The following is a 24870-nucleotide window of genomic DNA, read 5'->3' as shown; positions in this document are numbered from 1 at the left end:
AGCCAGGCTTGCTAGGCCTCACCAGCCAAAGCAGACCCTTGGCTCTGGACCCTCTTGACCAGCCCAGCACACAGAAGCTGTACGTACACTGATCTTCTCTCATAATGAGACTGACACTTGGCTGAAACTTTTGTCGTAAGTGCTCCTTGGTACACACAGATCACTTAACTTGGTTCCAGGCACACAGGCATCACTGAATTCTTGGCTGAAGTCACAACCAAAACCCAAAATAGAGTGGATGGAATACTGGAAGTACAGAACGCATTCCAGTACTGAAGATGCGGGTTTAGATAGCACCTAGAGGCACCGTGAAGCACTAAACCATGTCCTACGCTATTCCCTTTTAGTCTTTGTGGCGGGGACAACGCCTCACGGTGGCGTTAGTATTTGAGACATCTTCCATTTATGGCAAGTAGGATGGGTTCCCATTTGTGAGAGTGATGTCAAGTGTTCTTTTACGTGTTTCTTATGATCAAAACATGAATCGATACAAAGGAAAAATGTTGAGTAAATAAGAAAGAACACAGAGCATGAGGATACAGTAAAAATTGCAAGGTGATATTCAAATTATAAAGATCGTGGAAGTGACCTTAAGTTCCGTCTTCCACCTCGGACCCTCCTTTCTTCTTCTCCATCCACCGCCTACTTATAAGGCATCAAGAAGTAAGAGTTCTGAAAGTGCATATATAATAGGCTACTTTCTGTGAAAGAAAGAAAGAGAAATAAGAAAGCGTAGGTGCCTCTGCCTATCTTCGCAAAGAGAACCGTAAGGAGGACAAATCCAAAACCAGTGGAGCTGGTTACCAGTGAGGCATGGAAGGAATTGGGGTAAAAGAGCTACCGCAAGGGAGGGAACAACACTTCTCTGAGTTGACTTTTGGAAGCAAGCTCATGTCCTATATATCTAAAAAAGTAACAAGGATGGGAGGGAGGAGCCTAAAACTAAAAGCAAGTGGACACAAATGAACCCAGTTGCAGTTAGGTGAATGCCATAACTACACTGGAGGGAAAATTAAGAACCAACCCAAGTGACTTAGAAACACAGTGTTCGATTGTACACTCACTCTTAAGTTGGGAGGGAAAATTGCAAGCAAATCTCGAGCTCTTTTTTTAATAAGCTTTTTTTTTTTTTTTGGTGGTGGTATATACAAGTAGTTCTGAACCTATTTTAGATATATTATAGGCCTGAGCAAATTAGTAACTGAGATGATGTTCTTGAGAGCCAGGATTCTCACTGTGGAAGAAAGCACGTACAAATACGGAACAGAGGAAGGCAAGAAAGAACTCTGTGAGAATGATTAGGATTGGAGGTGTTGGTGTAAACTCGTCATTTCTAAAATATGTATGTGTACATGCTTACGCCCATGTACGCATGTATATATGTGTGTGCACACACAAATGTATATGTATATTTACATGCGTGTATTTCCTAGCCCTGTCCACTGAAAGGGCTTGACTCCCCATACTTTGCCCCCCAGTAGCAATGAACAAAGACGCCCCAGTAGCAATGGCCACACCTGGCACCCAAATCCTGGTCCGTATAACATTACCACTAAAAGAAACCAGAGCTCCTCAGAGAAACGGCTGGGGCGCGGTAGATGCAAGACAAGCCTGCAGCACCTTATTATGTCAGAAAGTAAGCAAGTCCTCAGAAAATATATGGGGCATGTCACAAGGACACAGGCTTCAGCTCAAAGGGGCTCCCGCTTGTCAAATCAGGGACAAGTTGAGCACCAAAATAATTAATTAGGTATAGTAATGAATATAAGCCATTGAGAAAATGGGAACCGATGAATCCAAACCATAAATAAATACATAAGTTAATGGGGGAGAAATGCTGCGTGACAAGTGATAAATGTGGAGGGAAGGGTGGAGTTGGAATGCCATCCTTTTGCTACCGTCATAGTACAGCTGAGGCAGACGAGAATCTTCAATGGATGCTAAATCCGAGGGGAAATTTTAACCAGGAGCTGTACGTTTGCATGGTCTTAAGTTTTCTCCTCCGCTGCTTGCTAGTTGCAAAGGAAAACATGATACGTAGACAGGGAGAAATCAGACATCTTGACTGAGTGCTCAAAATTAATATCATCAATGAGAGACAAATGAACAGTGTATACCTCCAGACGGGATCCCCTGAGGAGTACCCAGCAGCACTGGCCAGAAATGCAGGTCTTAAATCTTATTATGAGAAAGCACTAGGAAAAAAACAGAACTGAGTGGGGAGAAGGAGACAGGGGACTCTATTCTTCAAAAATGTCAATATAAGAAAGGCTGTGGGAATAGTCCAGATTAAAGGAGACTCGGTAGACAACTAAATGTAATACCTCGTCCTAAGCTATGTGATTTCGTGGAGCAAAACCAAAGTCTGTATACAGGACATTATTGACTCAATTTCTAAAATTAGAATACGGACTGTATCAGTATTAAATTTATCGCAGTTGAAAACTACTATGGTTATGCAGGAGAATATCTCCAATACTTAGGAATGCTGAAGTATTTGAAATAAAGGGCAGGGTACAAGCAGTGTGCTCTCCAGAGACTCGGAAAAGAACGATCTTGTGTGCCCATGTGTGTAAAGAGAGAAAGAGCACACGAAGGCTGGAGCATATGGTGTGAAATGTTGATGATGGATGTGGGAGGAAGGCATACGATGTTCTTTATTCTATGCTTATTCTTGCAACCTTGTGATAAGTTTGAAATTATTTCCAAATGAAAAACCTTACAAATTAAAAAGAATGCGATCATTAGTGGTGACTGAACGTTTTGCATCCCTGAGAGAGACTTCGCTGAGATCTAACAAGGCCATTGTATGTGGAGACCCAGGCTGGGAGGGGCTGGCTCGCCTTTGCAAAGTCAGTCTTCAAAGTGCTGTGTCAATCAAGAGGCCTGCTGGGTCTCCTGGCCTCCAAACACTGTTCCATGGAATCCAGTGGAACCGTGCCCTGTACAGCTAACTTGGTTAAATACTCCCCAGACTCTAGTCTATGTCCATCTCTCGCAGAGGAGCCCGTAAGATCTGGGCACCGGCCCCTGAAAGGACTGTGGAAAGGAACACAGACCCAGAGTGGGATGGACAGGCTCAGACTGGTTGAGCTTAATAGAGTTGTGTAGCTTTCGTGCCCAGAGTGGGATCAATTAAGGAGTTTGTCATCCCAGAGCTTTTAGGCTCAGTACTGGCATTGAGAGACTTGGGCAGGAAGATAAAAATAGAAAACTGTGGAGCTAAATCATGAACTACCCTCCACACCCCACTGGTGATTTGCCCAGTTGTCATCATCCAGAAGGACATGGCATTCTTTGCAATAAATCAGAAAAGACGGATACCATTAATTCCATCATAGAAATTAGGAATTCATTAATAAAGAAGGTAGTTTCATCAAATGCATGTGTGTGTGTGTACACAACTGAAAATACCTGAAATAACTTTTAGGAAATCAGGTTTTCCGAATTTTCTAATCCAACTTGTTATTCATCCATTTTTTTTGTATTCCCTCGCTAGTGTGCAAACAGTAACAGGCTCCCCCGGGTTTTTCACCTTTTTCTGAGAAGACATTTTAATTAAGAGAAGGCTATCTTTTTTTCATAATTTTTTCCTGGGATTTAGGGGGAAAGCGTAATTGTGTTTGTGAAGCACAGTGGTGGGAGGACTGCAGAACCGGGGACAGCCCGAGTGTCTGTCGCACTCCTGGAGCAAGTGAAGAGAACTGTCTCTCGTGGTCTTCGGGCAGTACAGTACAGAAACACCACAGTTAGAGTGGGGAGTCAGGGAAAATTCTCTCCTTGAGCAGAGCTCTGTGAGGCCTTGGGGGCAGTGAAAGGAAGTGGTAGAAGCCCTTTTACTTGCCAACTAAAATAGGCCTGACCTGAAAGAGGCCTGAGAGGGCCCTTTGGGGCCAGGCCAGCCTAGACCAACCGACATGTCTGCTCGTCTCTCTCCCCGTCTCCTCTCATCTTTAACACCCCTTTCTTGGCTGAGGGGATAGGGGCTTTTCTCAGTTTTAGGCTCGGGACGTCAGCCAATTCCTGTCCTGCCTGAGGAGGTTTATAACAACTGTTCTAAAAGAATGGTTGGAAGAGGAGGCTTGGCCAAGCGGGGCAAGGCCCACAGTGCCTGTTTGCCCAGCTGCACAGTGAAGACAGACAGGGGAGGAAGGTGTGCCTAGAGCCCAGGCTCTGGCACTGGATTTGACTCTAGGCCTCTCTGGTCTTTGTTCTGCACAGAGATGGCCGCCCACTCGTCTCCATCAGCAGTTACCTCTTGGAAAGGGAGAAGTAGGGACATGTCTTGAGTCCCAAAAGCCTTTACGTGTATCTCATTGCTAAAAAGACTGCTTAGGGGGCCTTCCTCCTGTGTAGCAATGTGTGAACGGGACTTTACCCCCTCTAGAAGCTTACAGAGGGAGCCAACAGTTGCCCTTTCGTCACTCCTACCTTGGAAATGCACTGATTTCTTTTTTAGTTTTACTCAGTTACAGTTCTTAAATATTTGTTAGGGTGATAACCTGAGGCTAAATCTGGGAATGAAAGCCTTTGACAAAATTTATTTACGTTTCTCTAAGTCAGAATCTCCCCCAGACTCAGAACTCAGTTTGCCCTTAGAGTGCTCTCATTATTTTCTTAGACCCATCTAGTTCTTGGCACTCCTAACTCCGTGGCATTTTTCTTGAACACTCCTGACCCCAGCGCCAGGCTCTGTACCCTCAACCATGGACTGAGCTCATTTTTCAGTCCTGACCTCCCGTGGCCCTGGTGTTCATCTACTCAGCCCGTGTCCACGTAGGTGCAACACAGGTTGCCTCACGTAACACTACGTGATCCGTTCATGCCTTACTTCCGTGTTTCTGTGTGGTCTCTGTGTCCTGTTTACATGCCATAGGCATGTGTGTATGTCTGTATCTGTAAAGGGAAAACTCAGTGCTTCCCTACTACGTTTCTCCCCGAGTCTCCTTTACTACCCACGTGAAAGATTTCGTTTCTGACACTTCTGGTCACCAAATGCGTGGACGTTTTGCCCCACATCAAGCAGTTCCCTGCAACACCAGCTGGATGTCCTACAATTGGGCTCAATTCTGACACTGTTTACCCGCAGACAGTGTCAGATCCCACAGGTTAAGGGCTCAGTTCCACAAGACCCTCCCCCCAGTTGAGACACCAACCACCTGGTTGTCAACCCGGGCTTCTGATCAACTGCTGTAGATGGGAGGTTCCTTTGACCCCTCCCCAGGTTCGTTGAATTGCTGGAACAGCTCCCAGAACTCAGGAAACATCTCACTTTAGTAGGTCACAGGTTTATTGGAAAAGGCCGTAAGCGAAGCCTCCAGGTGGAAGAGGTGCGTGGGGCAAGGTCTAGGGAAAAGGGCGTGAAGGAGCTTCCATGCCGGCTCTGCGCACACCACTCTCCAGATCTCCGCGTGTTCACCAACCCGGAAACTCTCCACACCCCATACTTGAGGGATTTTATGGAGACTTCATCACACGGGCATGACGGATCATGAACTCTATTTTCGGCTTTTCTCCCTTCTCAAGAGAATGGGTGGTGGGACTGAAAATTCCAAGCTTCTAATCATGGCTTGATCTTTGCAGGGACCAGCCCTTATCTGGGAGTCCACCCAGGGTCACCCCATTAGAACAAAAGACACTCCTGCCACCCAGGAAATCACACGGGTTTGAGGAGATCTGTGTCAAAAACAGAGGTCAAAGGCCAATATTCGGACAAGAGATGCTCTTAGTGTTCTCATCACTTAGGGAATTGAAGGGTCTTAGGAGCTCTGTGCTGGTAACCAGGGCCAGAGACCGGTATATAGTTTCTCAGTCTGTCTCAGGGTATCAGCTGAGTAACTTGGGCATAGTCAATGCAGCAAGTCATGAAACTGGTTCTTGAACCCACGCCTTTTAACCTCAAAGGTTATACAGTTGCATATGTGCCGCTGGACTGTATCCGCCTGCATTTGTTCATTGTTGAATTCTGAGCTCCTGGAACGGTGCTTGGTACATGGAAGGCATTTGATAAGTATTTATTAAATTAATAAGTGACCAGTTACTATGACAGTCTCGTGTTTTGCTCAGTCTCAGGCCCGCCCCTGAGAGCTGAATGCTGGCCTGTGGTCTCTACAGCACCCCAGTGCTTACGGCAGAGACCACCCGACCTTCTACTGAGTACACATTTATTTTCGTAGTTACATTACGAAAATACCAATGGTCTTTAGCCATTCTTTCTCTTAGTACATTTTGATTTTGATTTTTCAAGTCTACTGTTAGCTGGTAGTGAAGGATGTTAGGGGTCTTCTGAGATCCTGGTTTGTCTTGTCTGATTAATCCCTGGGGTGGGGTTTGAATATTTTCCAGCTTTTGGATCTCTTCATCCAGTGGGATTGGTCAACCTACCTTGCTGACTATGGTCAGCCCAGCTGCAAGTACCTGCGAGTGAACCCGGTGACAGCTCTGACGCTGCTGGAGAAGTGAGTACCCAGTCCAGGGCTCTCCGTTGGGAGGTGGGGAAGGGGCACGGGGATCGGGCTCAGAGACATTTTCTCTTTGCCAGTACCTTCCAAAGACAGCAGAGAGGTCCTCTTCTTGAAGTTGCCAGTCGTCTCCACCATTGGATTTGGCAGGCTGGCCTTCTTCTTGTAGCCTCTTAATTCCTGAGCCCCAACAAGCTAGGCCAAGTATGGGTCAGGTGGACTCTGGCATTGCCTTGGAGCTGAATGGGGCAACATCTCTTTAACTGGAGATGACAAGAAAGGAAGATGCCTCCAGTTTGGGCTTAGGCCGCCTGGTGAAGAGAGGGAGATTGGCCCCAATCATCTGGGGACAGCCCCATAGAACAGCCCCATAGAAGATGGCTTCTGTGGTTTCTAGCAGAGAGGTTCCTGGAATTCCTGAAACCTTCACCAGCATCCCCTCCCACTCCCTGCCAGATTGAGCCTTGTTGTGCCGACTGTCCCAAGAAAACTGCATTGGACAAGGTGTGTCATTCCTGCTCTGGGCAGTCACTGGCCAGCAGAGTGCTGCCACTGAGACCGGGTTAGCTAGCTCCGGAACAGCTCACGGCTAACCAGTATATCGCCCAGATGCTGCAGTCTGTTACGCAGCCTCGCTCTGGCTTTTCCTAACCTAGTTGAGAGCTGGCAGGCCAGAGACCAAGATCCATGTGAAAGGGAAGCTTTCTCTTGTCATCACACTAGTTAACGGCCAGCTTCTTAGAAGCTTCTCAGAAGAGTACCCTGCATCTAAGCAGTACAGCAAGTACATATATGGCCATCTGTGAACTTGGGTGCATGAATCAGTGTCTAGGAGGTCAGAGTGGAACCTTAAGCAGCAGGGAAGGCTAAGGTGTATCCTCCCTACTATGCAATTACAGGGGAGAAGGGGAGGAGATAGGAAGTAGGCAAGAGCGGGATGCAGAGGAATGTGTTTGGAGCCAAGAACCTCTAAGAGCCCAGGGTGCGACTTTCTCCAGACCAAGACAGACTGATGTTTCCATTTTAACTTTGTTTCCCATGATTCTCTCTCCCAATGACCTTCCTCCCTAGGATATCTAGAGAGTAAGTATATTATTCACTTGGGCCTTTTCCATCACTTTGAGGCAAGTCCTTCTGGTTTCCTCACTGACACTAATGACTATACTAAATCCTTACCCCGTGAGTTATCTCCACCCTGACATACTAATCTACTAAACTAGCCTGGTGCCAGCTGGCTGGCTGTCTCCTCTATCCTTGGTCCTTAGAGTGACCCTTGGCACACCAATTCCTATGGGGCTGGAGGTGGCGGTCCGGATTTTCCCCCACTCGTGCAGGTAAAACTTTGTTCCCACTCAGCTTCCTGGCACGCTCTCTACTCTTCTGATGCAAGGCTTGAAACTCAGCCCTGACAGAAGGGGCTCCTCAGCAGTCTCGCCCACCTCCTGGTGCTGAAGCCCATGGCGTTAAGATCTGGAACCTATGTCTGCGGGGAAAACTTTTTATTAGAGGCAAGGCCTAATCCCAGCTGAAATGAGGGACATTTGGGCCTTTCAGTTGGTGTTTAGATGTTGTACTCACTATGTGTCCAAATGGGCTGTAGGATTCCCTTCCAGTTCTTCTCCCAACGGTCCTTTACTTGTGTGTTCCTAAGAATCCCTAAATCTAAATATCACCTGATCCACCTTCTGTGGCTCAGCAACGGGCTAACATAAGCAGCCTCTGTGTAGCGTTCTGGAAGCCGAACAGTAACAAAGCCATGTGCTTATCCCAACCCATCAGAAGCGTTTAAAAGCTTCCTCCCAAACACAGTAGGGCCACAGGCTGCCCAGATCACTAAAATCCCTACTTCCCAGCCTCATAGGAATCAGTCCCTTTACCTGAAGCCCTTTCCTGCTTTTCGCCCAGCCAGATCTACTACCAGAGCTTGACAGTCTCTCCTTTTCAACCTGGCGCTTCTTGGCAGGGTGAGACATGCAAAGCCCAAAGACCTGCTGAGGACATTCAGGAAAGAGAAGTGGCCCCTGTGTCAATGAGAGGTGGCCATAGCCAGAGTAGATCAGGATCCCAGTCTTCCAGAATAGGAGGGGAGTGGAGGAGCGCTCCCCTTTGGTTTGGGAGCAACCCAGGGCACAAACCGGCATGCCGCCGTCAGCCGTCGGGGCACTGGACTTTATCTTCTGAGTACTCCCAACCCCAGGCCTTACTGGCCAAGCACTCCTAGCCTCTGAGGGTCAGGGACTACCTTCTTCCTCCCTTTCTCCTACCTTATTGGGGAGCTTCCTCATGGAAGCTGAAAGCCAACTCTGGCTCCCCATCTCTGGGGGCTTCGAGTCGTCATGAAATTCATGATCACATAGGACATTAAAATGAACACCCTATGTGTGTAGGGAGGGTTTTTTCTTCCTTCTTTCTTTCTTTGTTTTGTGTTGTTTTCGTTTAGATTCAGAGCATATGCAGCAAAGGATAAGGAGTCCTTCTCTGGAATAAATAATCTAAAGCCAGGCCAGTTCCACAAACATAATTGTGCCATTCATATGTACGGGACCAAATACAGTCATCATCATAGCCTCGAGGACCCGTGTGCTTTCTTTCCAACTGACCTCTGTCACCTCTTCTTCTTCCTCACCTCCAAGCTCAGTCCTACACGTGTGGGTGGTTGTACTCAGTGTTCTGAGTTCCCTTGAGTAATTCCAGCCCGAAGGCCCTTAAGCTTAGATCTGTGAAAGAAGTCACAACTCATTAGCGGCCGTCAATGTCAGCCCCAACCACACAGCTTTGGTGCTCATCAGAATCTCCTGGCCTCGTGAATGTAAATGCCCTTGTGGTATCTCTAGCCTTTTAACCCATTGGCCTCACATCTGTCCCTCTGCACAAGGGCCACCCCACAGGAAAAAATGGGCCAGGATTGGCCAGAGGCCCCTGGGAAGTATACCTGGGCGTAGATTACCAGGGTTACCAGGTTCCTTCCCCCCTGCTTCTTCTGACCTGTCTCCATGCAGCCCAGGGAGCTGTGGAGCCAGAGAGTTGCCCCAGCTCCTGGGGGATGGTGGTGAAGACCACCAATGCCTACTCCAAGGAGAAATTAGTCTGGGCAGTGTTCGTAATTCTCTAACACCGGAACTAGCTGTGGGCTGGAGGGCCGGTGTGCAGAGGCGGAGGCCAGAGGTCACAGTCAGATGTCAGGTGTCAGAGGTTGTGGACTCTGCAGGGATTAGCACATCCCCACGTTCTGTCACAACGGCTTACTCAGACTTGGGTGTTTCTGCGAAACCACAGCCTGGTCTTGACTTTATCCATGCTTCCTGGTTAGGTCTTTCCATCTGGCCACAAGTGTTGGCCAGAACTGCCCATGGTTTGTGCTCTAAGAATATGCCATCTCTGGAGCTTTAGCAGGACCCGGTAATAGAAAGCTCTGCGAAGGTCAAAGGTCTGAGGATATGGACAGCCCTTGAGTTCTCAGGAGCTTCTCTTGCCTAAAGTTCTGGCTCATCAAGGGAAAGGATGGTCCACCTGCTATCCTCCTCACGATGCACTCAGCCACCTCACCGCCTCTGGGTCCTTACTCTGAGACAGAGGAGATCAGTCAGGCCCTTAGTTCTGTTAGGGATGGGACCCAGGAACCGACTGGCGGAATTTAGAAATACACGGTGGCTTTCAGTTACTCATCTCCTCTTAGAATTACTAGTTGAGAGTATTTTTCTGCTTTATTTTTCAAATACCAGCTCTAAGGTCCCAGCAGGATTTCATAAGCTCAGGAGATGATAAGTGGATCCTAGATCTAGATGTTATGTAAGAGCCTATTGACCATCAGGGCTTTAGCATGCCCCAGATGCCTGTAACAGGAGCGTACCTGGAGATAGAGGGGAGGGAAGGAGGTAGGGTGGGTATGGACGATCAAGGGGTTGGCCCCTCCGTAGCTGGCTTTGGACTATTTTCCAAAGGTGACTGAGGTTGGGAGGGCTGTGGATGCCAGCAGGACAGCTTCCTGAATAGTAGGTAGGTATGGGCCTGACAATGGAAATATTCTCGACTCTCTCAGCTCTGGGTGGAGGTGAAGATGCACGGTGCCATCCTACCTCCCATCCGTTCTCCTTCCACCGTTGCCTCCTCAAACACTTTGCTCTCCTTCTTTCCTTCTCTGTTTAGGATGAAGGACACTAGCCGCAAGAACAACATGTTTGCACAGTTTCGGAAAAATGAGCGAGACAAGCAGAAATTGATTGACACTGTGGCCAAGCAGCTCCGGGGACTCATCAGCAGCCACCACTCGTGAAGGCTGGCCTCGGGCCCGCAGAGGCTGCTCACGACAGCCCCAGACGCCGGGACCCAGCCCCGGCTGGCCCTGCATTTGTGCATTCTTCTTCAAAGAGAGCAAATGTATTTTTTTAATAACCTGTGTACAGTATTCACATAACCTTTCCCTATAGTGAAAGAGGCACAAGAAAAAGCAAGTACGTGAGGTGTGGCTAGGCTGGGACACAGGGGAAGTCATACTGTACTCTCTGTAGTGGCCTGGAGATGGTGGTGTCACCAATCCCAGGATGCTGACCCACCTTTCATGTGGCTCTAAAGCCTAGGTCTGGGGCTCAGGAATGACACAAACAAAATGGGTCCTTGGCACTGGGAGGTAAGGTGAGTAGGCGAAAAGATAATAAAGTATATCCTGTTCACTCCCGGGCGCCCCATTCACCACACAGGTGGGGTTGGCCCTTCCCGATGCAAGGAGAGGACCTGGAAAATGTTACTGTTTAGCGTATGAAAGACCAGCACATGGTTCTGGGGGTTCATATCTCCTCAACCCACCAACTTTCATTGGCTGGGGAACAAGCATGGCTTGTGGCCAGATGACAGCTTCACTCCAGTCCCCCAAGGGTGGCAGTTTCTTTAGCCCAGATCTGACCCAGTGCTTTTATTGCTGATTTTTCTGGGGCAAGATAGAGCTGAGTATACAGTGGTGATAATTGGACCCCGTGACTAAGGGCAGGTTGCTTCACACCAGGAGGAGTTTTATCAGCTCTTGAAAGCCAGTGTGAATGGAATCAGAGCCTCGGTCCCTTCCCTATTCATCTCATCGTCTTCTTTCAGGGTCGGGGCACTTGGTTCAGAGCATAGATCGACAGTTCTTTCCATTGATCTTCACAGAGAGTCTCAGACTTGGCCTCCTTCAGTAGTGTCATTGGGATAAGTCAGATTCCAGACGCTGGAAATGGCCCTTCCTTTACCCTTAGGTAAAACCTGAAAGTTACTCGGGAGTACTCCTTGTGTTTGAAAGCCAGCTCTCTGGCCACCATCTTTCAAAGAAACATTATCAGCTCTGCACTATGGGGGCAGCTGCAGCTGGACAGGATGCCTGTCGGGATGGAGCCACTGTCACCATGAAGTAGACTGGGCCAACCATGGCCAGTAGTTTGTTGCCTCTGGCCCAGCGGTCCCTTACTAAGTCATATCCTAGATGTGAAGCTCTTCTTCCTCAAGCCCAAGCCTTCCATCCTCTCCTGAGATCCCCGTAGCTGTCTTTTGGCCTCACCTGAGAAAGGTGGTCTGCAATCCCATCCCGCGCATTCTGGAGTTTGGCAAGGGAGCCTGGACTAGCTAGCTTGGAGGCTGTGTCCAGTGTCGCACGTGGGCTCCTGCCACGTGGTGCAAGGGCTTTGCTGTGAGGTCAGTCAGAGGAGCCTGCACTTTAGGACTCTTCAGGAAGGTGCTGCTGTGGCTACCGGCAAGCGTATAATTGTGCATCAGCAAACAATGACAAATAAGCCACACAGGCATTTCCAGCTTGGATTAGTGGGAGGAGAGACTCATCAGACAGAATTCTTCACCACCTTTGTCAGCTACTGAGTTGCTTCTGGGGAGGGCAGTACTTCCTTTTTCTTTCCCCACCCCAAACCCCCCGTATCCCATCCCAACTTGCAAACCAGGGGGAAGAGAGTACACACACAGACCTGAGCCTTCCTCAAAGCTGGAGACGCCAGGCTGCATGGAAGCTCTGGAGAAGCTTTCTAAGGCTTACCTTGAGGCCTGGGTGCTTGGCCCAGGGTCTCAGGATGAGGATCGAGGGTAAATGCTGGCCCCAGAATTGCAAAAGGCAAGGGAGGGTGGGGGGCCATGGGAATGAGACCCCAGATGCCATCGCCCGAGCCCTGGGTTTGGTTGAAGGAGAGCAATCTGGAGTCCTGTTGCTTAAGAAGGGCCCAACACACACCCCTTCACTGGTCCCCTGTTGGCAGCAAGGTCCTTTCAGCTTGGAGTACTGAGACTGGGACACGGGACAGAGAGAACCTTAAGCATGTCAGTTTTTGTCTTTTCTGAGTCATCGGTGCTGGTCTGGTCTCAATCCCGTACCCTGGAAAGACTGCCGTAGAGGAAAAGTAGACAGGGTGGAGGAATGGGGTTTCCTCTGCACGTCGTACATGGAAGTCCCTCTAAAGAACACACTTACCCAAGCTCAGGACTCCTAGGGGAGGATCGTTTGGTGTATCTCTTCCCTCTCAGTCTGTCTTCAGTCTTCTCTGACGAAACCAACATGCTGCTACTGAGTTGTCTCTAGAGATACACTCTTGTTGGGCAAGGGAAGGTCAAAAAACAGGGACCGGCAACGTCCAAGCTGTTTGGATTGGCGAAGTCGGATTTTTGAGTCTTGTCTCTAGGCCTGTAGCTGGGCCAGCCCTTGAGAGGATTTGTGCACATGCGCCCATGCCCCTCAGACTCCTAAGACCTGGCCTCAGATGCCCAGAGGTGTGGAAGTGCCCCGGCAGGCCTCAATACGAGAGCAAGAACACTGGTGGCTAGAAGCCTATGGGCCTTGGAGTTGGCGTGACACTGAGCCAGTTCTTGAGCCAGTCCGTGTTTCTAAAGGGACATTCTGGTCTGGGACCCTGGTAGGTTTCTACAGAAGTGTAGGCAGCTCGTATAGTCTTAGCATTCACAGGAAATCTTTGAGTGGACTGGGAATGAAGCTGTTGGGGGTGGGGAAGAACAGGACCTAGAAATTGGAACCAGCAGTGTCCCTGTTGGCAAAAGGAGTGTCCAGCTTCCAAGGAGCGCTCCCCAGCATTTCCACTGCATACCAGGCCTAACAGTCTCTCGGGCCTCAAAGCCAGCCTAGCTTCATTGCCCACTTGGCAAGTGCTTGCTCAGCAAGACCCAGGGCCCTCTAGCCCCAAGGTTGGCAATGGCCATGCCCTTCCTCAGAAAGCCTCTCCACCCTCCCCGGGGCCTGCTACAGAGCTCCCCCTCCCTTCGCCTCCCTTCTCCCAGGACTCTGCTCCTGGCTGCTTCTGCTGCCTCTTTTTCTTTTCTTTGCCTGCGTTCGCAATTACTTTTCACTCATGTGTTGGAAATGGCCTTTTTATTTTGCACAAATAGTTGCACATTTATGGAGGAAATTTAGGAGAGTCCATTTTTAACTCTAAAGGGAATTTTTTTCTTTAAGACTCACTAGTAAAGCTACTGATGCAGATGGGCCTCGTGGTCAGTGGGGGCCTCCCGTGTAGAAAGAGCATGTTTATTCCTCCTGTACATTTTCTTCTCTTAACTGCTATTAAACAAGGGAGCCTATGTACCTGTTTCAAAAGCCACGGTGTTGTCTCATGGTTTTTTGGTTCTTCTGCCCCTTTCGCACAGCGCAGCTATGGTTGGCGAATTCAGTGGCAGCCGTTGCACCCCCTCAACAGGACTGAGGACATGAGCAGGCAGAGGCCTGAGGGGGGAGAAATCCTCCCCGCCACACAAGGCAAGGAGCCCTTGGAAACATCCCAAACCCGTGGGTTAGGTTTTCCTGCCTGCAGTTAACACGCCATCATCGACATCAGGAGGAGGCACTTGCGAAATGCCCGACTTCATGCGGAGCTCCGGGCCAGGCCGCCTGAAGCCTCGTGTGTGGACACCAGCCCTGCGAAGGACGGGCTCCTAGCATTATCCAGAACAAAGCCAAGTGGGGGGAAGGGAGGTATGAGCCTGTTTCAGAGCTCAGTGTGGGAGAGGGACGGGCCTCATGGCCTGCTGCGGGAGCGGGTCTGGTCAGGGAAGACAGCATAGAGAAAGCGGGGTGATAATCAGCTGGGCCGTGAGGGCCTTGAATTCAGACTGTGTTAAGCTGGGGGAGGGTCTTAGGCGCAGAGCACGGTCGAGGGAAAAGTTGGCCGGATTGCGGCCCGTGCTGGGAGGGTTAGTGCAGAGCCCGGGGGCACACCCGGAACCACGGGGAGTAAGGCCAGAAATGATGGAACAGCTCCCACCGCGCTTGCCCCCTCAGCTGGCACAGAAGCCAGGAGAAGAGGATGGAAAGAATTTCTTCAGTACCAAGTCCGACTACCACAAGGGGGTGTCAGTCCCTGCTATGCCACTTCCTAGCCGGCTGACCTTGACCAGTTACCTCCCTGAATGTCCTAGTCCTCGTCAGTGACACAGAAGAGCCGTCCTCATTGACAGGGTGGTGGTACAGTGTCCGTGAGCTGTGGATGGCCCAGATGCTGAGCCAATCCCTAGCCGTACAGCGCCTGCACGGTTGCAGGCCTCTCCTCCCTCCCCTCCAATTCCACAACATCCTCCTTCCCCTCCCCACGCCCAGCATGGGCTTAATGGTAGCGAAGGCTCTCCAGCTCCTGTACATGAAACGGGTATAAGCCCTTCAAATCAACCAACTGCCCTGCTCAGAGTAGAGCCAGTGCTTCGGGTGGAATTTCCCCGTCACCACCACCTAGAACGTTCTCTGCTCTCGGGTGCCAACACTTCACTAGAATTCAGGAGTTCTTCACCAGGGGTCCATGACCCCTTGGACTCTGTGTGTGTGGGAGTATCCGTGTGCCCGTGTGTGCACCAGCTTGCATTCACCTGTGTTTCTGGATAGAAAGTACACGGCTTTCATCAGTGTCTAGGAAAGATTCAGGACTAAATTACTGAGTGATAACCAGATCCCTTTGGAAATCCAGATCTCCTGAGGGAAAGCCAAAAGAAGAAGCTCTGAGCCTACCTTCTCCCCCTGCCTCCTACAATTCTGGCTGATTCTTCAAGACCTATAGCTCTGCCACCAGCCTTTTCTAGGAGCCCCCACGTGATCCCCAGGTCATACCTAAAACCCAGTACAGCCACCATTCCTAGCTTTCTCTACCCAGCCAGGTTAGGGTCCTGAGGTGGGCAGGAGGACCCTGCATTTCTGAGAATACAGACTTCCAGCTGGTTGGGGAGATTGCAAACCAGAGAGTCTAGTCCAGACACGTGGGCCTGCAAAGCCAAACTGAACCTGACTCATCCCAGACATTCTCCATAGCTTCTGAGCACTGACTGGTGCAGGGGCTCACCCAAGGCCTTATCCAGAGAGGGAATAGCAGCCCTTGCGGGGTGCCCAGAGCAGGGTGGGAGGTGGGGGGCCTGGTACGGATGTGAAGCATTTACCAGCTTGCCCCCTTTGCTCATAGCAAGGCTTATCTGCTCACCAGGTAGATGAGGATGGGGACTAGCTAGTGGGAGGTAAGGGGAGGGAAAGTGCCAGACCCTTTCCTTTCCCCCAGAGGCCTCAGTGTTGAATTTAATGGGCAGTGTTTGCCGGGAATGAGAGAGCCTCACAGCCCAAGGGACCAGAAGACAAAAGCTCTTGAGGAAGTGCAAGGAGGAGGAGGAGAGAAGTGGGGGCCTGGGCATTGTGTGGGAGAGCCACCCCTCTATCTGTTTCAATCACTGCTGGGGTTAGGGTTACCCTGCACTTGGGGCCCCAGCTGCTTTGTGGGGTCTGTGACATCAGCTGTTGTGATGGTAATGGAGGGGCCTCTCTAAGGGGGGGCTCCCCTTCACCAGCCAGCCCACATCAACTCCCAGAGAGGACTGAAGCTCCTATTCCCTCCGGGTGGGGCCAGGATGTGGGCCCAGGACCAGGCCCAAGACAACAGGCCCCCTCCCAGTCTGAACCCACTGCTAAGTGTTATCTTCCAAGCCCAAGCTATGACCTTCCTCTCTCCAAAGCTCCAGAAAAGGAATGGAATCTGAACATTGAGACGCTTTTCTGGCCCTAAACAATCCTTCCATTCTCTAGGCTCAATGATGGGTCTATTTCCTCCTGTAAATGGGTCTCGTAATCTTCAACTTTTACCTTTGCTTCTACGGGTAATTAATTGGATCTCCCTCTTGTTCTCCCTACACACTCCCCTCTCTGTTACAAGGCTCAGGTTCAGCCGGGTGGATGGCTTTTCTTTCTTTCTATTCCATGGAGTGCTCATTTTTAAAGCTGAGGGAGTAAGGCCTTGCCCTCTCCAGTGAACCTCTTCTCCAGAGAAGCCTGCTGGGGAAACACCACTTCCGCGGGCCCGGGAAAGCGGCCTCTGCCCAGCTAAAGGCTTTTCAGATAGCAAGTTCTGAGAATCCAGTTCACTTTTTCTTTCCAGGTATGTTTCCAAGGTTTTAGAGAAGGAGTTTTCGGGGTGTCACCCTCAGGAGCAAAGTGAAGGTTAAGGGGTGATCTGGACCCTGAGACAGAGGGAGGCAAAGATGGGCATGGGAGAAGTAAGATCAGAGGATCAGAGTTTCCTTCTTTTTCCGTGGAAAGGCCTCCGGTGCAGGGCAGCATGAGGGCATGGGGGGGGGGAGGAGTGAGGGTAGACCGTTGGGGCAGCGGGAGGAGAGGCTGCTATGGGGAGGCAGGTCACAGGGGCAGTAAGTTGAGCCTTGGAGACACTGAGGATTTCTAGTAACTGTGACCTTGTCTGACGCTGAGGCTTGACAACGAGCTCTTCCAAGTCAGGGATGACCTTCTACGCCTGTCTGAACCCTTTGCAGCACTCTGTCCCGCACATGGCACCGGGGCCCTCGGGACCAAATGAGTCACTCTCGGAGTGGGGACAGCCGCTATCAAGGGAGGGGCCGGGAGCACAGCACTCCCCGCTAGGAGGAATATCTTGTAGGGGACACTGTTTAGGAAGGGCTTTGAGGACAAAGAGCAAACTAACTTTTAGTCAGCTTTGTTATGGCTTTAAAATTCTCTCCAACCATGTACCACCCCACTCTTGGGATGCCGTGGAGTAAGGAACAGGCTGAAAACAGATGGAGTCAGGTGAGAAACCAAAATAGCAGTGGAGTTTCTGATGGGACGTGGGTCCTGGCGGCGGCGGCGAGGGCCTGTGTACGTGGACGTGCGTAGGGGTACGTGGGTATCTAAAAGACTTCGGGGCTCCCCCCCACGGACCCCTGATCCCACTTCCCACACAGTATGATGATGTTCTTTCTGCTCATTTGAATGTGTATATACTTTTTTTCACAAAAAGTATGATCATAGTATATTATATTACAGGTTTCTTTCCCACTTAATGTAGCTTGGACGCCTTTCACGGCGATACCATAGGATTGCTTCCTTTATGAAGCCCACGAACACTTGCATTGCATGGATGTCCCTGGGCTTCCTTTGCTTCTGAACTGGTTACTCTCTGGAACGTTCCCACTACTGCACTACTGTGAACAGTATTGCAAGACATCCGTGCACACCTCTGCCTTCTTGCCTAGACATTTCTGTAGGATCAAGTTTCAGGAGTGGCATTGGTGGGTTCCAGATCAAAAGTATTATAAACGTGAATGGAAATTGTATATCACTCTTTTGAAAAATCACCCATTTACACTCTCTCCAATAGGATGTGTAGAATGTATTTCTCTATCCTCGGCCCCAAGTAATAGTATTTTTCATTCTTGCCAATCTTGGAAGTAAAAAATGACTTCCTTTTGTCTTCTGTACATGAATTGACAGTGAGCTTAAGCCTCCATTTGTAGCCGTCATTCATGTTTCCTTTTCTACGAAGCAGCTATCCATATATTCTGCCTTTTTAAAAAAATTAGGTTGTTTTCCTTTTCATGTTGCCCTGTAGCTCTTTGTATTTTAGGGATTTTAATTATTTGTCATTTGCATTTGCAGATTTTTCCCCCAGTTTGTCTTTTGAGTCTCTTCATGGTCCATATCATTTAGAACTCCTGATTCTGCAAGTAACATAAAACCTAACCCAAAAGAGGAGATTTGTTGACTGAAAGTCCAAAGGTAGTTTAGGGTTGGTTTGATTCGATGACTAAATATGTCTAGGTCCTGTTTCTTTCCTTCTGTCTGCTCTGCCTTTTATAATAAGTACCAAGGCTATCCTAGATTTCAGTTCCCTGCTGGTGGCTAGATGGCTGTCATTCTTCCAGGTTTCACACCTCCACACTACGCTGTCAGAAACTGACTTCCAACGGCCCTCTGAGAAGAGTAAGGCGCCTGCTGACCATGGCCTCCCATATTTAGAGCCCTAAGTTGGATTACGTGTCATTCTCTTTGACAAGGACCATGCCATGGATTTACTGTGGAGACGTGGGTTACTTGAACCAATCCCTGTGGCAAGGGCAATGGAATTAGTCCGGTAGGTTAAAACACTCCGCTCTCACCCCAGGACTCTGGAGGAAAGAGGTGTTACTACCCCCCCTCAAACAAACCGCATGGCAGCTACACACTGGGGAAATGGCGGAAGGACTATCGAAGAGACGAGCCACAATATTCACTCCCTGGCATTTTTTTGCCAAAGAAAAAAGATTTCTCCTTTTTGAAATGTCAGTTTATCAGGCTTTTCCTTTATGATGTTTAGATTTCATGTCAGACTGTCCTCTCTTCAAAATTATAAAAATACTGATCCATGTTTTCTTCTGATAGTTCATGTTTAACATGTTAATTACTTATCAATTTGAAGTTTACTTGGAGGTAAAGAAGGTGGCAGGGGTCCAGCATGTTCTTTTTTCCAAAATGGCTAACCAGTGGTTGCACAGCATCACTGATTAATGTGTAAATATCATCTTTCATCATATATTAAATTCCCATTTATCCTTGGTTCTATTTCTGGACTTTATTTACGGTTCCATGATCATTCTGTTTCTGAGCCATTACCATATTGTTTTAACTACCATATCTGTCGAATCTGTTTTAATACCCACTAATCCCCTCCTACATCATGCTTTTCTCTTTCAGATTGTTCCCGAATATTTGGAAATTTATTCTTCCATGGTAATTTTATAATTTTTTTTCAAGTTTCAAAAGCTCTGTTGTGATTTTGGTTGGAACCGCATTGAACGTATAAGATAACTTGCCGATAAATAGCATCTTTGTAACAGTCTGTCTGTCTGCGTTGATGAAAAATACCTGTCCTCTTGTTCATCACATCTATATTCTTCTAACGGTTTTAACATGTTCTGCATTTGGATTCTTCACATTTCTTATCTCGTACGACCACAGATGTTTAACGTTTTCATTACCATCGTAAATGAGATCTCTCCTTCCATATTCTCCATTTTCTGTTTTGTTTCACTTACCGAGTATGTGAACATCTATCAGACTGGCAATGTCCTATATCCCATATTAACAGGTGCTGATGAGGCTATGGAGAAACAGTGGTGGGAAGATAGATTAATACAATGACTTTCGAAAGCAGTTTTGTGCTACAGATTCAAATCTTTTATTTGCAATTCAGAAATAAACACACACAAAACAAAACAAAACAAAAAAAAACCCTGAAAACTGAAAATTTGTTCCTAATATATTTGGTAGCAAAACCTGACTTGATGTGAGACTATTTACAGTCTTTATTTATCCCACTTAATGTGGATGCTTTTCCTTTTCACCACAGAAAAAGTAGTATATTTGATTATGGAATACTCTCCCCAAGCCCTGCTAGAGTATGATATATGCCACGTACACCATTCTGCCTTCCTAAAATCTAAACAGTTCTTCTGAAACACATTTGGCCCCACGAGGTTTGAAAAGGTATCATGAGCCTGTGTCCAGTAAAGTTAAATGTGCATACCCTAAGACTCAGCAGTTCCGGGGAGAAATCTATCCCCAAGGAGACCTGTATAAGATTGTCCATTCTAGTATCGTTTATGATGAAGAAAGATTAGAAAGCACCTAAATGTCCACCGACAGGAGAGTAGATTAATTGTGACCTATTCATCCAAGAGAGACTGTATAGCGGTTGAAATGAGCTACATGTGTCAACATGAACAAATCTTTTAAAACGTGTTGAACGAAAAAGCAAGTTGAAGAACGATAATAGCTCAATACCGTTTAAAGTTTGAAAACATGCATGAGAATGATAGACACAGACTTCAGTATAGTAGCCAATCTCTGCAGGGCGAGGGGGAAGATGAGGTCCCCCAGGGTACACAGCAGACTTTTTGCTTTATCCTTAAGTCTAATTTCTTTTTAAAAAATCTGAAGTGAATATGGCAAAACATCAAAATGTTTTTACAAATACATAGATTTGCATTCTACATAATGTTCTCAATCCTGAGAATTCTGGAGGGTTAAGCATAAGCAATACGGGACTAGAGCATCTGAGCAGCAGAGACCCAGGCATTTTATTGTCTTTCTGTTCTGTCATGTGTAGCACGCTTAGCATTTCATAGGCACAGGACAGCTGCCTCACCTCCAGCCATCACATCCACCTTCCAGGCAGGAGGAAAGGAGAAGGAGGAAGAAGAAAAGTGAAAGAGATGAAGGCCTGTGCAGGCCAAATCTGTTCCTTCCTTAGGAGACCGTGATTTCTATCTTTCTTCAGGTTTACAGATTCGCTTCCCTAAAATTATGTAAAGTAGTCCCAAAATTATTAAATTTAAATTACTATTTAAAAGTATCTCTTTATATTACCTTCTCTTACACCTTACTGGCAGGAACGGAACCACATGGCCACCCCTAAAGCCAATCACAGCCAAAGGGAGGGAAGTTACGTTTGGCTTAGACCGACTATGGTTCATTCCCTGTAAGCGCCATAAGAACAGAGTATTTTGTGCACAGCTTTATCCTCCATGTCAAGAAGAGTTTCTACCACATAAAATGCACTCATTACGTTATACTGAGGGAACTGACTGTATGGATAATGAAAAGGTAGACAAAGCTGGGATTGGGGCAGGAGATCCACACTCTCTGAGCCAGTCTGAGACCTGTCAGCCAGGAAGCGGGGGAGATGCACGCTGTCAGGAGGTCAGGTCTGTCACAATATCCCTGACCCATCGAGCCAAGTGACGCAAACTATACTTGTTATACGTGAACACATGTTTTCTCCTAGTCTTGCACTTATTTTTTAAATAAACCTTTTATTTCGAAATAATTTTAATTTGATGGAGAAGTTGCAAAGGGATATAGAGTTCTCATAGACCCCTCACCTAGTTTCCCCTCTTGTTAACGTATTACCACGTATGTTTACGAGAATTTTAAAAACCGGCATTGGTACGTTAGTATGAAGTACACTCAGACATCAGTGGGATTTCACCGGCTTTTCTGTTCCGCATTCAATCTCGGATACCACAGTGCATTTAGGTGCTATCGCCCCTTAGTTTCCTTTGGTCTGTGATAGTTTCTCCGTCTTTCCTTATTTTTTCACGACCTTAACTTTTGGAAGGCATTCTTCTTAGCATTTTGTAGAATTGGCTTCCATTGGCACGTACCTGATGTTTTCCTCTTGAGTAGACAGGGGTTATGGGTTTTTTGAAAGAACATCACAGAGGTGCAGTGTCCTCATTAGATACGGAAGTCATGTGACATCACTAGTGGTGTGAATCTTGAACCCTGGGGGGTGACAGTGTCTGGCATGCTTCTGCACTGTAGAGTGACTTTCCATATGTGAGTTCTTAGAAGCAAGTCACCAATCGCAGTGCACCACTACGATGGGGACAGAGAGGGTGCGGGGTAAGCTTTACCTCCTAGAAAGAGTATCTGAAACTATTTGGAATTTTTCAATAGGAAAGTTTGGCTCTTCAACTTTATTTATTTATTTAAATCATTTATTTATCTCAGTGTGGACTCACGCACATGTTTTTGCACCAGTTTTAGGCTATTTCCTTCTTCCTGTACTTCAGTATTTCAACATAACTCATACAACATAAAATTCATCATTTCAAAACATAATTCAATGGATTTTTCTATACTCTCAATATCATGCAAACCATCCATATCTAATCTCAGAACATTTCTATTACCCCAAAAGAAATCCTGTACTTACGAGCAGTAACTCCCAACCCCCTCTTTCCCCTGTTCCCCAAATCTACTTCCTGTCCCTAATAATTTGCCTATACTGGACATTTCGTATAAATGGAATCATATAATATGTGACTTTCAGCGTCTGGCTTCGTTCATTTGGCATAATGTTTTCAAAGTTTGTCCATGTAGATAGCAGGTATTGGGCCTTTATTCCTTTCAGGGCTAAATAATATTCCACTGTATGGATACATACACTCTGCTTATCCCATCGGGTTCCATGAGCCTTTGTGCTGTTTCTACTTTTTGGCTAGTATGAGTAATGCTGCCATGAACATTGGTGGATAAGTCTTTTTTGAACGTGTTTTCAGTTCTCTTAGATACATACCTAGAAGTGGGATTGTTGGGTCATATGGTGACTCTGCGTTTCACTTTTTGAGACCCTGCCAAGCTGTTTTCCAAAGTGGCTGTGGCATTTGACATTCCTGCCAACAGTGCGTGAGCGTTCACCACAGCCTGCCAACACTTGCTGTTTTCTGGCTTTTGACTTGTTTTTTTAAAATTGCCATCCTAGTGGCTGGGAAGTGGGTTCTCACTATAGTTTTGATGTGCATTTCTCTTTTTTTTTTTTTTTAAGATTTTATTTCTTTTAGAGAGAGCACAGGTGAGTGGGGAGAGGGACAGAGGAGGAGGGAGAAGGAGAGAATCTCAAGGAGATTCGGCACTGAGCATGGAGCCTGATACGGGGCTCGATCTCACGACCCTCAGATCATGACCTAAGCTGAAACCAAGAGTTGGACGCTCAACTGACTGAGCCAGCCAGGCGCCCCTTGATGTGCGTTTCCATATGACGAATGATGTTGAGACTCTTTCCACGTGCTTACTGGCCATTTGTATACCTATTTGGAGAAAAGTCTATTCAAATCCTTTGCTCTTTTTAAAAATTGGGCTGTCTTTTTATTGTTAAGTTGTAAGAATTCTTTATAGTCTGGATACTAGACCCCTATCAGATACATGATTTGCAAATATTTTCTCCCGTTCTTTGAATTTTTTCACTTTTTTACAGTGTGTTTTCATGGGCAAAGTTTCTAAATTTTGATTAAGTCTCAATTTATCTTTTGTTATTGTTGTTGCTGGTGCTTTTGGTGTGATCTAAGAAACTATTGCTTAATACAAAAGCATGAAGATTTATACCTTTATTTCCTTCTAAGAGTTTTATAGCTTAAATTCATACATTTAGGTCTTTCATCCATCTTGAGTTGATTTTTGCATGTGGTATAAGTTAGGGGTCCAAACTCATTCTCTTATGTGTGGAGGTCTAATTGTTCCAGAATAATTCCTTGAAAAGACTATTATTTTTTTCCCCATTGAGTGGTCTTGGCATCCTTGTTGAAATCAGGTGACAGTAGGTGTACGGGCCTATTTCTTAACTCATGGTTTTATTCCACTCTCAGGTCTATAGGTTTATCCTTTGGACCTGTGTATTTATTTATTTATTTATTTTTAAAGATTTTATTTATTTATTCCACAGAGATAGAGACAGCCAGCAAGAGAGGGAACACAAGCAGGGGGAGTGGGAGAGGAAGAAGCAGGCTCATAGCGGAGGAGCCCGATGTGGGGCTCGAGCCCACAATGCCGGGATCACGCCCTGAGCCGAAGGCAGACGCTTAACCGCTGTGCCACCCAGGTGCCCCCTGTGTATTTATTTCATACTTTGGGCTATAACCCAACACCATGTTATTTATTTCTTTGCTCAGATTTGGCCATTGGAAAGCTCTTTCAGGTTGGCTCCTTCTACCTTTGCAAAACGTCAATCCTTTCATTTATGAACATTCCCTACATTTATGGAACTCTAAGATGCTCCCGGCTTATCTTGTCCTTTTCCTGTTCCAGTCTAGAATTAACCAATTCTTCACAGAGCCCTCACCCGTTTTATGGTAGAATGATATTTAGAAACCAAGATCTGGGTGCTTGGTGTGCTCGTTGCTGCTGTGGTGTTGTTTATGGCTCTCAGCAGACAAGCTAGATACTTTATAGTATCGAGTATAGTATATAGACTAACCCGTGTATACATGCATATCTACATTTGTTTCTGTATCTGTACATCTGTGTGTGTGTGTGTTTGGGTGACATATACATAAATGAGTTATATAGATGTTTCAAACTCCAGTCCAGTACCACAGGGATAATTCTAACCTTTCCTTCTCTCCAGTGATGAGAACCTGGCTCCCACCATCTCCCAGCCATTTACTTATGTATTCAAGCCCACTATACAGTTTTGGAATTGCTAAATTATAACTCCACATTCACCTATTTTTAAATGTTTTCACTAGCTTTGATCATATAGAATTTTGAAATTTAATGTAGTTTAATTGTCAGTCTTTTCCTTTAAGCATCTGACTTTTGTATCTTGGTTAGAGAGTCTTTCCCAGCCATCCTCAA

General features: G+C 47.1%; 1 protein-coding gene across 4 annotated transcripts in view; it reads left to right on the top strand.

Annotated features, from left to right (window-relative positions):
* EXOC6B (exocyst complex component 6B) overlaps positions 1 to 14041 on the top strand; it is a 600442-nt gene extending 586401 nt beyond the window's left edge. For all 4 annotated transcript variants that reach the window (XM_045788250.2, XM_045788249.2, XM_045788251.2 and 1 more), the window contains 2 exons: positions 6346 to 6458; positions 10608 to 14041. In XM_045788250.2, coding sequence (XP_045644206.2) covers positions 6346 to 6458; positions 10608 to 10734 — 240 coding nt within the window. In that variant the 3' untranslated portion in view covers positions 10735 to 14041. The remainder of the gene's footprint in view (positions 1 to 6345; positions 6459 to 10607) is intronic.
* Positions 14042 to 24870: the final 10829 nt, after the last annotated feature.

Source organism: Ursus americanus, chromosome 7 (assembly GCF_024610735.1).
Source record: "Ursus americanus isolate L20-20 chromosome 7, mUrsAme1.1.p, whole genome shotgun sequence".
Classification (NCBI taxonomy): Eukaryota; Metazoa; Chordata; class Mammalia; order Carnivora; family Ursidae; genus Ursus; species Ursus americanus.
The sequence above is the reverse complement of the archived record's forward strand: the minus strand, read 5'-3'. Positions and strand labels throughout refer to the sequence as shown.